A 13,594-nucleotide genomic window follows, 5' to 3' on the forward strand; every position below is an offset into this window, starting at 1 on the left:
AAAACAATAGTTTTTATTAAATTAGAAATTTTAATTTAAAAATTAAATTATTTGCATTTACATATCATATTTTTAATATTTTATTTATAATATTTTAATTTATTAAAATAATATATTTTATTAATTTTATTTTTTTTATAATTTATTTGACCCAACTTTAATTAGAAGTAAAATACAACCATTATAATTTGATATAATAATGAATGACTAAATTTAGTTGATTATTGAAAATTAATATATTATAATAATATTATATTATACACAAAAATTAATAAAAAATTTATATATAAATAATTAAATTACAAATACATACAACAAACATAAATAAAGTGCAATGCACGTTAAAAAAAATTAATCTATGCAAGATAGGTAAAATTTTTTAGAGCTATCACGTGATATTTCTCCTTATTGTTGCCACATGATGCTTACCATATATTCTTTATAATTAATAGTTATTATCTTTTAGGTTAAATATTTAATTTTGCCCATATTCTTGTGATTATATAAAATCACTAATTATATTTATCCACTTTAAGTTTAAATGGAAAGGGAGGTGTTTTTTTTTTTTTTTTTCCGAGGGATCTGCTTGGCATATATAAGCTTAAGGATGCCCTTGGACAGTTCAATTTCTATAGCTCTCTCTCTCTCTCTCAGAAGACAAAACAGGCTCTTATCTCTTTGCTTATCACTTCTCCTATCTAATTTTTAGACAAGAAAAGAGGCTGAGAGCTCAAAGGAGAGAAATTCAGCTGCTCAAAGTAAGAACTTAGCTATCAAATTTTACAAAATCTTTATTTTCTTTTAATTTTACTTATTATTTCCCTTTTCACTTTGATTTTCTATTCTTTTCTAACATTATATGTATGTATTTAATAGAAAAAAATAGCAAAACATATAAGTAAGAATATACGTCTAATTAATTAACCTTACTAGGATTAGAAGAAAAACACGTACAAGCACATATAATATAATTTCAATAGGAAATAAATAGATTAGCATGCATATGATATACGTTGAATAGAAAACAAATAGATTAACTTATTAGAAAATAAAAGAGAATGTTGAGCTCAAATTTGTTTTTTTTTTTTAATTTTCATTTTTTTGTAAGTTTATATTTTAAATTTGTTTATCCATAATTTCATTATAATATTATAATTTTAATACGAAATATTCAATATTTTTATGTCTATCTTTTATTATTGTCATAGCATAATTCTTGTGTTAATATTATCTCCTATTGTGCCAATACTAAAAGATTAAATGTAATGTATAAATAATATTACATTTTAATTTTAATTTTAATTTAAATAATTAAATGTAATATTTAATTTTTGTATACAATTATAAATAAAATAATTATGGATTTATAAATCATTTAATATATTTTATGTTATGATAATGAATGACTAAATTTTATTGGCTATTGAAATTAATATATTTTAAGTAAAATTGAGTATAAAAAATTATTAATTTTAAAACTCTTATTGTGTTATGATAAAGTCAAGCAATAAAATAATTTTTTTACATTATACTCTAAATGGACCATCATAGCTATTATTAAAAATAATTTAAAAAATAAAAGCTATTAAAACAATAGTTTTTATTAAATTAGAAATTTTAATTTAAAAATTAAATTATTTGCATTTACATATCATATTTTTAATATTTTATTTATAATATTTTAATTTATTAAAATAATATATTTTATTAATTTTATTTTTTTTATAATTTATTTGACCCAACTTTAATTAGAAGTAAAATACAACCATTATAATTTGATATAATAATGAATGACTAAATTTAGTTGATTATTGAAAATTAATATATTATAATAATATTATATTATACACAAAAGTTAATAAAAAATTTATATATAAATAATTAAATTACAAATACAGACAACAAACATAAATAACGTGCAATGCACGTTAAAAAAAATTAATCTATGTAAGATAGGTAAAATTTTTTTAGAGCTATCACGTGATATTTCTCCTTAGTGTTGCCACATGATGCTTACCATATATTCTTTATAATTAATAGTTATTATCTTTTAGGTTAAATATTTAATTTTGCCCATATTCTTGTGATTATATAAAATCACTAATTATATTTATCCACTTTAAGTTTAAATGGAAAGTGAGGTGTTTTTTTTTTTTTTTTTTTTTTCCGAGGGATCTGCTTGGCATATATAAGCTTAGGGCCCCCTTGGGCAGTTCAATTTCTATAGCTCTCTCTCTCTCTCAGAAGACAAAACAGGCTCTTATCTCTTTGCTTATCACTTCTCCTATCTAATTTTTAGACAAGAAAAGAGGCTGAGAGCTCAAAGGAGAGAAATTCAGCTGCTCAAAGTAAGAACTTAGCTATCAAATTTTACAAAATCTTTATTTTCTTTTAATTTTACTTATTATTTCCCTTTTCACTTTGATTTTCTATTCTTTTCTAACATTATATGTATGTATTTAATAGAAAAAAATAGCAAAACATATAAGTAAGAATATACGTCTTATTAATTAACCTTACTAGGATTAGAAGAAAAACACGTACAAGCACATATAATATAAATTCAATAGGAAATAAATAGATTAGCATGCATATGATATACGTTGAATAGAAAACAAATAGATTAACTTATTAGAAAATAAAAGAGAATGTTGAGCTCAAATTTGTTTTTTTTTTTAATTTTCATTTTTTTGTAAGTTTATATTTTAAATTTGTTTATCCATAATTTCATTATAATATTATAATTTTAATACGAAATATTCAATATTTTTATGTCTATCTTTTATTATTGTCATAGCATAATTCTTGTGTTAATATTATCTCCTATTGTGCCAATACTAAAAGATTAAATGTAATGTATAAATAATATTACATTTTAATTTTAATTTTAATTTAAATAATTAAATGTAATATTTAATTTTTGTATACAATTATAAATAAAATAATTATGGATTTATAAATCATTTAATATATTTTATGTTATGATAATGAATGACTAAATTTTATTGGCTATTGAAATTAATATATTTTAAGTAAAATTGAGTATAAAAAATTATTAATTTTAAAACTCTTATTGTGTTATGATAAAGTCAAGCAATAAAATAATTTTTTTACATTATACTCTAAATGGACCATCATAGCTATTATTAAAAATAATTTAAAAAATAAAAGCTATTAAAACAATAGTTTTATTAAATTAGAAATTTTAATTTAAAAATTAAATTATTTGCATTTACATATCATATTTTTAATATTTTATTTATAATATTTTAATTTATTAAAATAATATATTTTATTAATTTTATTTTTTTTATAATTTATTTGACCCAACTTTAATTAGAAGTAAAATACAACCATTATAATTTGATATAATAATGAATGACTAAATTTAGTTGATTATTGAAAATTAATATATTATAATAATATTATATTATACACAAAAATTAATAAAAAATTTATATATAAATAATTAAATTACAAATACATACAACAAACATAAATAACGTGCAATGCACGTTAAAAAAAATTAATCTATGTAAGATAGGTAAAATTTTTTTATAGCTATCATGTGATATTTCTCCTTAGTGTTGCCACATGATGCTTACCATATAAAGATTAATTTCTTTATAATTAATAGTTATTATCTTTTAGGTTAAATATTTAATTTTGCCCATATTCTTGTGATTATATAAAATCACTAATTATATTTATCCACTTTAAGTTTAAATGGAAAGGGAGGTGTTTTTTTTTTTTTTTTTCCGAGGGATCTGCTTGGCATATATAAGCTTAAGGACAGCCCCTTGGACAGTTCAATTTCTATAGCTCTCTCTCTCTCTCTCTCTCAGAAGACAAAACAGGCTCTTATCTCTTTGCTCATCACTTCTCCTATCTAATTTTTAGACAAGAAAAGAGGCTGAGAGCTCAAAGGAGAGAAATTCAGCTGCTCAAAGTAAGAACTTAGCTATCAAATTTTACAAAATCTTTATTTTCTTTTAATTTTACTTATTATTTCCCTTTTCACTTTGATTCTCTATTCTTTTCTAACATTATATGTATGTATTTAATAGAAAAAAATAGCAAAACATATAAGTAAGAATATACGTCTAATTAATTAACCTTACTAGGATTAGAAGAAAAACACGTACAAGCACATATGATATAATTTCAATAGGAAATAAATAGATTAGCATGCATATGATATAGGTTGAATAGAAAACAAATAGATTAACTTATTAGAAAATAAAAGAGAATGTTGAGCTCAAATTTGTTTTTTTTTTTAATTTTCATTTTTTTGTAAGTTTATATTTTAAATTTGTTTATCCATAATTTCATTATAATATTATAATTTTAATACGAAATATTCAATATTTTTATGTCTATCTTTTATTATTGTCATAGCATAATTCTTGTGTTAATATTATCTCCTATTGTGCCAATACTAAAAGATTAAATGTAATGTATAAATAATATTACATTTTAATTTTAATTTTAATTTAAATAATTAAATGTAATATTTAATTTTTGTATACAATTATAAATAAAATAATTATGGATTTATAAATCATTTAATATATTTTATGTTATGATAATGAATGACTAAATTTTATTGGCTATTGAAATTAATATATTTTAAGTAAAATTGAGTATAAAAAATTATTAATTTTAAAACTCTTATTGTGTTATGATAAAGTCAAGCAATAAAATAATTTTTTACATTATACTCTAAATGGACCATCATAGCTATTATTAAAAATAATTTAAAAAATAAAAGCTATTAAAACAATAGTTTTTATTAAATTAGAAATTTTAATTTAAAAATTAAATTATTTGCATTTACATATCATATTTTTAATATTTTATTTATAATATTTTAATTTATTAAAATAATATATTTTATTAATTTTATTTTTTTTATAATTTATTTGACCCAACTTTAATTAGAAGTAAAATACAACCATTATAATTTGATATAATAATGAATGACTAAATTTAGTTGATTATTGAAAATTAATATATTATAATAATATTATATTATACACAAAAATTAATAAAAAATTTATATATAAATAATTAAATTACAAATACATACAACAAACATAAATAACGTGCAATGCACGTTAAAAAAAATTAATCTATGTAAGATAGGTAAAATTTTTTTATAGCTATCATGTGATATTTCTCCTTAGTGTTGCCACATGATGCTTACCATATAAAGATTAATTTCTTTATAATTAATAGTTATTATCTTTTAGGTTAAATATTTAATTTTGCCCATATTCTTGTGATTATATAAAATCACTAATTATATTTATCCACTTTAAGTTTAAATGGAAAGGGAGGTGTTTTTTTTTTTTTTTTTCCGAGGGATCTGCTTGGCATATATAAGCTTAAGGACAGCCCCTTGGACAGTTCAATTTCTATAGCTCTCTCTCTCTCTCTCTCTCAGAAGACAAAACAGGCTCTTATCTCTTTGCTTATCACTTCTCCTATCTAATTTTTAGACAAGAAAAGAGGCTGAGAGCTCAAAGGAGAGAAATTCAGCTGCTCAAAGTAAGAACTTAGCTATCAAATTTTACAAAATCTTTATTTTCTTTTAATTTTACTTATTATTTCCCTTTTCACTTTGATTTTCTATTCTTTTCTAACATTATATGTATGTATTTAATAGAAAAAAATAGCAAAACATATAAGTAAGAATATACGTCTAATTAATTAACCTTACTAGGATTAGAAGAAAAACACGTACAAGCACATATGATATAATTTCAATAGGAAATAAATAGATTAGCATGCATATGATATACGTTGAATAGAAAACAAATAGATTAACTTATTAGAAAATAAAAGAGAATGTTGAGCTCAAATTTGTTTTTTTAATTTTAATTTTTTTGTAAGTTTATATTTTAAATTTGTTTATCCATAATTTCATTATAATATTATAATTTTAATACGAAATATTCAATATTTTTATGTCTATCTTTTATTATTGTCATAGCATAATTCTTGTGTTAATATTATCTCCTATTGTGCCAATACTAAAAGATTAAATGTAATGTATAAATAATATTACATTTTAATTTTAATTTTAATTTAAATAATTAAATGTAATATTTAATTTTTGTATACAATTATAAATAAAATAATTATGGATTTATAAATCATTTAATATATTTTATGTTATGATAATGAATGACTAAATTTTATTGGCTATTGAAATTAATATATTTTAAGTAAAATTGAGTATAAAAAATTATTAATTTTAAAACTCTTATTGTGTTATGATAAAGTCAAGCAATAAAATAATTTTTTTACATTATACTCTAAATGGACCATCATAGCTATTATTAAAAATAATTTAAAAAATAAAAGCTATTAAAACAATAGTTTTTATTAAATTAGAAATTTTAATTTAAAAATTAAATTATTTGCATTTACATATCATATTTTTAATATTTTATTTATAATATTTTAATTTATTAAAATAATATATTTTATTAATTTTATTTTTTTTATAATTTATTTGACCCAACTTTAATTAGAAGTAAAATACAACCATTATAATTTGATATAATAATGAATGACTAAATTTAGTTGATTATTGAAAATTAATATATTATAATAATATTATATTATACACAAAAATTAATAAAAAATTTATATATAAATAATTAAATTACAAATACATACAACAAACATAAATAACGTGCAATGCACGTTAAAAAAAATTAATCTATGTAAGATAGGTAAAATTTTTTTATAGCTATCATGTGATATTTCTCCTTAGTGTTGCCACATGATGCTTACCATATAAAGATTAATTTCTTTATAATTAATAGTTATTATCTTTTAGGTTAAATATTTAATTTTGCCCATATTCTTGTGATTATATAAAATCACTAATTATATTTATCCACTTTAAGTTTAAATGGAAAGTGAGGTGTTTTTTTTTTTTTTTTTTTTTCGAGGGATCTACTTGACATATATAAGCTTAAGGACAGCCCCTTGGACAGTTCAATTTCTATAGCTCTCTCTCTCTCTCAGAAGACAAAACAGGCTCTTATCTCTTTGCTTATCACTTCTCCTATCTAATTTTAGACAAGAAAAGAGGCTGAGAGCTCAAAGGAGAGAAATTCAGCTGCTCAAAGTAAGAACTTAGCTATCAAATTTTACAAAATCTTTATTTTCTTTTAATTTTACTTATTATTTCCCTTTTCACTTTGATTTTCTATTCTTTTCTAACATTATATGTATGTATTTAATAGAAAAAAATAGCAAAACATATAAGTAAGAATATACGTCTAATTAATTAACCTTACTAGGATTAGAAGAAAAACACGTACAAGCACATATAATATAATTTCAATAGGAAATAAATAGATTAGCATGCATATGATATACGTTGAATAGAAAACAAATAGATTAACTTATTAGAAAATAAAAGAGAATGTTGAGCTCAAATTTGTTTTTTTTTTTAATTTTCATTTTTTTGTAAGTTTATATTTTAAATTTGTTTATCCATAATTTCATTATAATATTATAATTTTAATACGAAATATTCAATATTTTTATGTCTATCTTTTATTATTGTCATAGCATAATTCTTGTGTTAATATTATCTCCTATTGTGCCAATACTAAAAGATTAAATGTAATGTATAAATAATATTACATTTTAATTTTAATTTTAATTTAAATAATTAAATGTAATATTTAATTTTTGTATACAATTATAAATAAAATAATTATGGATTTATAAATCATTTAATATATTTTATGTTATGATAATGAATGACTAAATTTTATTGGCTATTGAAATTAATATATTTTAAGTAAAATTGAGTATAAAAAATTATTAATTTTAAAACTCTTATTGTGTTATGATAAAGTCAAGCAATAAAATAATTTTTTTACATTATACTCTAAATGGACCATCATAGCTATTATTAAAAATAATTTAAAAAATAAAAGCTATTAGGACAATAGTTTTTATTAAATTAGAAATTTTAATTTAAAAATTAAATTATTTGCATTTACATATCATATTTTTAATATTTTATTTATAATATTTTAATTTATTAAAATAATATATTTTATTAATTTTATTTTTTTTATAATTTATTTGACCCAACTTTAATTAGAAGTAAAATACAACCATTATAATTTGATATAATAATGAATGACTAAATTTAGTTGATTATTGAAAATTAATATATTATAATAATATTATATTATACACAAAAATTAATAAAAAATTTATATATAAATAATTAAATTACAAATACATACAACAAACATAAATAACGTGCAATGCACGTTAAAAAAAATTAATCTATGTAAGATAGGTAAAATTTTTTTAGAGCTATCACGTGATATTTCTCCTTAGTGTTGCCACATGATGCTTACCATATATTCTTTATAATTAATAGTTATTATCTTTTAGGTTAAATATTTAATTTTCTTTTTATTTTTCTTTTAAGTGTCTTTATTATTTCAATAACTAAATTTATTATATTATTTTTTTAATTTATCAAAGATAAAATTATTATTATTCTATATATATATATATATATATATATATATACACGAAAATTAACAGAAAATTATATATAAATAATTAAATTATAAATACATATAACAAATATAAATGATGTGCAGCGCACATTAAAAAAAAATTATTTGTATAAGGTAGGTAAGATATATATTTTATTTTAGGGAAGCTATCACATGGCACTCATCCTTAGTGATGCCACATAATACTTACCATATGGAGATTAATTTCTTTATAATTAGTAATTATTATCTTTTAGGTTAAGTGTTTAATTTTCTTTTTATTTTTCTTTTAAGCATATTTATTATTATCTAAATTTTCATAATTTAAATAGTAATTTTATTTAATAATTGATTCAAAATTCAAGCCCCAATAACTAAATTTATTACATTATTAAATTAAAAAAATAATGTAATAAATTTAGTTATTGGCCTTTATTACATTATTTTTTAATTTATCAAAGATAAAATTAATATTGTTCTTTCTTTAATGTTCATATATTTCATAAATAAATATAATGTAATAAATTTAGTTATTGGGCTTGAATTTTGAATCAATTATTAAATAAAATTATTATTTAAATTAGGTTAAATATTTAATTTTTCTTTTAAGCTTATTTATTATTATCTCGATTTTCATAATTTAAATAATAATTTTATTTAATAATTGATTCAAAATTCAAGTCCCAATAACTAAATTTATTATATATTTTTTTTTAATTTATCAATATATGAACATTAAAGAAAGAACAATATTAATTTTATTTTTGATAAATTAAAAAAAATTATTACATTATTTTTTAATTTACCAAAAATAAAAGTAATATTGTTCTTTCATTAATGTTCATATATATATATATATATATATATATATATATATATATATATATATATATATATATATATATATAATAATTGATTCAAAATTCAAGCTCCAATAACTAAATTTATTACATTTTTTTTTAATTTATTGGAGCTTGAATTTTGAATCAATTATTAAATAAAATTAGTATTTAAATTAGATTAAGTATTTAATTTTCCTTTATTTTTCTTTTAAGCATATTTGTTATTATCTCGATTTTCATAATTTAAATAGTATTTTTCTTTAATAATTAATTTAAAATTCAAGCCCAATAATTAAATTTTTTACATTATTTTTTTTAATTTATCAAAGATAAAATTAATATTGTTCTTTCTTTAATATTATATATATATATATATATATATATATATATATATATATATATATATATATTATGCTTAATCAAATGTTATATATTAATTTTATAAGATTGATAAATAGATATTTATTAATGTAGCTTGAATTATATTTTATAATAATTTAATTTAAAATGAAATAATTAAATAAAATTGAAATTAAAAATCTATGATTTATTAATTATTATTATAATTAGTAAAAATATTTCATTTAAAATGTGATTCTTGTATAATCTAAGAGTGGCTAATTTTTATGATCACAAAAATTTATTAATATCAAAAAGCTTTTATAAATTTCTTCTTTAATATTTCTTAAATATTTTAGTATATTATTTCATTATAAAAAAAATTATGTCTTAAAATGAGTAAAAAATTTAAAATTATATTATAAAAATAAAATTATAAATATGTTGCGTAGCAGACAAGTGTTTCGTTATTTTTTTTATAGGTGAAATTATTTTTAAATATTATTTGTAATAAAATTAAAATTTTAATTTATATTATTAATATTAATTAATATTTATGAAAATATTTTTAATTTCCCCCCTCTTTCGTGTGTTTGGATGGAAAGTGGGGTTGTCCTGCTTGGCGCATACTGGATTCCTATTTCAGTTTAATTTCTAGAGTCTTCTCTCTGAAGAGACACTCTGTCTCTCTACTAACCATTTCTATTCAATTTGTAGACAGGGAGAATGGCTGAGAGCGCACAATCATCAGCTCTGAGTATGAACCAAGATGTCAAATTTCACAAAATATTCCTTTTGATTTTACTTATTGTTTCCTTTTGCACTTTGATTTTCTGTTCTGTTTTGTTTCTTGATTTGATTGATATAATTTTGTTAACTCTTTAGGAAACAAATCTTCCATTTTTTTTACCTATTTTATCGGAATTTTTTTTTATTTCTATTTTGTTTTCTAATTAATTATGCTTTCCTATTTGTTTCAGACTCCCTCCAAACAAAGAAATCTATGCAGAAACGAGAAACGGAGGATTTATGTCGTCTGTGTTTGATCTGTCGTCTGGAGCGCCAAAGAAGCTCTGGGTCTTTCTCCAATCTCTTTGTATCTCTCTCTGCCTATTTTTCAATTTTTGGAAGGAATCTCAGTCCCTTGAGAAGAGGAAGAAAAATATTTATTTTATCATTGGCATCCGATTAAGATCAAACTATAGGTGGGTGTTTTTCTTTTATCCCAAAAATTGGAGATTGTAGATGTTTGTGTGGTTTATTTATTTTTTTTTTTTCTGTTTTGTTTTCTCTCTTTTGGAGGATTTATTCTGATGTATATTGCTTTAAATATTGTCTGACGAAGCATTTAATATTTTTCAAAATTTGGGTTTTTCTTGTATATCAAGCTTCTCAAGGATTTTCTTTCCTTTTCCTGCCAATTCTTTTCGTTTTCTTTTTGTTAATTTCCTTTTCTGGGGAAAGGGTTTGCTCTATAAAATTAAATTTTGTATAATGCCAGACATCAGGAGTCCAATTTTGGTTGAAATTTTGAGTTTTGAAAAAGAGATGAGGAAGAAACCAGGCCTGAAGCCTAGTTTAAGAAAAGTTAGAATAACATGGCATGATCCTGAGGCCACTGACTCTTCAAGCGATGAAGATTCTGGATTCATTGACAGGAGTCACAGCTTGATCAGAGGTAAGCAGTTTGTGAGAGAGATTACTTTCTCAACACTGCCATATGAGTCAAGTTCTGAAAATTCTTCACAACGCAGTAGCAATGGAGGCAGAATCAGAAATAGCACTGGGCCTGGTGACAAAAAGAAAGCTAGAGTGGCGTCTTCTATTTTCAAGGGCGTCCGAAGAAGGCCATGGGGGAAGTATATAGCTGAGATTCGAGATCCATATCGAAAGATTCGTATATGGCTTGGTACTTATAATACAGAAGAGGAAGCTGCTGCTGCTTACAAGAAAAAGGAGGAAGAGTTTAAGAGCATGATGGAAGTACAGGAACATAACAGTTCTGTGAATGCTTCAAAAGTAGTCTCAGAACAATCCAATGATTTAGTTTCTTACCCTTCACCCTATTCTGTGCTTGATGTCTCCACTGCAGCATCACAAGGTGGCGGAGTTGAAGGTTCAATTAAAGAAGAAAGCAGTGAAGACAAGACAGTGAAAGAATGCAATGTGGGAAGCTTGGTGGAAAATGGTTTTGAAGGTCTATCTATTCCTGATCTTTGGAAGGAGCCAGTGCTATCTCCATGTAGTCAACAGTTGCTTGGTGGTGATTTCTACTCACAATTTACGAATGATTTTGAGCAGTTTCCTGATACACAAGAATTTTTTATGGCTAAAAGCAGTGAAGAGGTGGTGGATCTTCCAACCATGGATGGGATGATGGATCTTCCAACCATGGATGGGGAGATGGATCTTCCCAACATTGAACTTGAGACTCTTGCTTTTGTTGACGACATACTCAACTTTACATGTCCATAGTTTTAAGTACTTTGCACACAGTAACTAAATATAATTTTGGACAACATTGATTGATTGTCATTACACATGGAACCATCTAAGAACAGAGATTAGTATCATCTCTATTATGTATGAATTGAGATTCTGAACATCTCTATTATCTTTCATTTCATACAGAATTGTAACCTACTGAAGAATGTTCTTGTAAAAAAATAATAATAATATTGTGTTTGATTATGTATTTATATTTGGATGAAATATCTTGTATATAAATTTTAAATTCTAAATTTCAAATTCAATATATGAAATTTCCATTAATCCAAATACAACCTAAATGTATTTGGCTCCCCACATATAACATCCTAGCTCGTCTTAGAATTAAATGATTTTATATCATATGATATGATTCATATCATATTTGGATTTTAAATACAGTTTTGTCAATGCATATGTCACCATTTTTAATATATTAATTTTTGAAGATTTAACAAATATAGTCTAACTAGATATTAATTAGAACCGATACAATTGCACGAATAAGATAATCAATAATCAATGAGCTTTAATTTAGTGGTATCAGAGACGAGCATAAAATTATAAGGACATCTTTCTTAAATAAAAGACATCTTTTTAAATTTTTATTTTCTAAATCTAAAGCTCAATATCCTTAGCATGCATTAGCAGTAGGTAAAATTATCGACAACGTAGCAAGGTAAGAGTGAGTGACATTTATTAAAGGATGTGTGTTTTCCCTGTCTTCTATATTTACGTCTTTCCTTAATAATTATAAATTGATTATATATATTATATATATATAAGTGACCTCTCTTTGTTTATCGTTCTATTTCTCTATTTGTTAGAAAATTTTTATTTTTTCTTATTTTTCTTTATTCTACTTAGACCAATTAAGATTTTTTTAAATTTAAAAATTAATATTTATTTATCATTAACTATAACTTTGAAAATATAAATCACGTAATTAAGAAAAGTTCATTTAATTTATATCTATATAAATCTAAATTGATATTAAAAAAAATTAAAGGCTTATTTTTTAAAAAGAGAGAAAAATAATAGGGAAAAGAAAAAAAAAGGGGCAATTCCTTTATTTTATTAAAAAAAAAAAGAAAAATTGAAAATCTAATTCACCTGTTTTGTAATAAGGAAAACGATAAGAAAAAAAAATGTTAAAATTTGTGTAGAAAATGCTCAAACAGAATTTTGAGCTATTTTATTTTTCACTCAAATTGGACAGAAAAGAGTGAAAATAATGTTATTTTTTTTTCTTTTATACCCTAAAATGCTATTTTATTTTCCACTTAAATGGAACAGAAAAGAGTGGAAATAATGTTAATTTTTTTCCTTCTGTATTTTTTTTTCTTCAATAGTTATTTTTTTAATATAATTTTATAT

The 13,594-nt window shown here is 21.2% G+C and overlaps 1 protein-coding gene across 3 annotated transcripts; it reads left to right on the forward strand.

The window, feature by feature from the left end:
* The first annotated feature begins 10,337 nt into the window (after nt 1-10,337).
* Nucleotides 10,338-12,421, forward strand: LOC110644629 (ethylene-responsive transcription factor ERF118). Of its 3 annotated transcripts, none has more exons than XM_021797505.2 (2): nt 10,338-10,487; nt 10,711-12,421. In XM_021797505.2, exon 2 carries the CDS (start codon nt 11,225-11,227, stop codon nt 12,203-12,205), a length of 981 nt encoding a protein of 326 aa, XP_021653197.2. In that variant the 5' UTR covers nt 10,338-10,487; nt 10,711-11,224; the 3' UTR covers nt 12,206-12,421. The 3 variants fall into 3 exon arrangements, with proteins under 3 accessions (XP_021653197.2, XP_021653198.2, XP_058009891.1); XM_021797506.2 differs by having other exon boundaries at nt 10,385-10,935; nt 11,232-12,421; XM_058153908.1 differs by having other exon boundaries at nt 10,393-10,501.
* Nucleotides 12,422-13,594: the final 1,173 nt, after the last annotated feature.

The sequence above is a fragment of the Hevea brasiliensis genome, chromosome 9, assembly GCF_030052815.1.
Source record: "Hevea brasiliensis isolate MT/VB/25A 57/8 chromosome 9, ASM3005281v1, whole genome shotgun sequence".
Taxonomy (NCBI): Eukaryota; Viridiplantae; Streptophyta; class Magnoliopsida; order Malpighiales; family Euphorbiaceae; genus Hevea; species Hevea brasiliensis.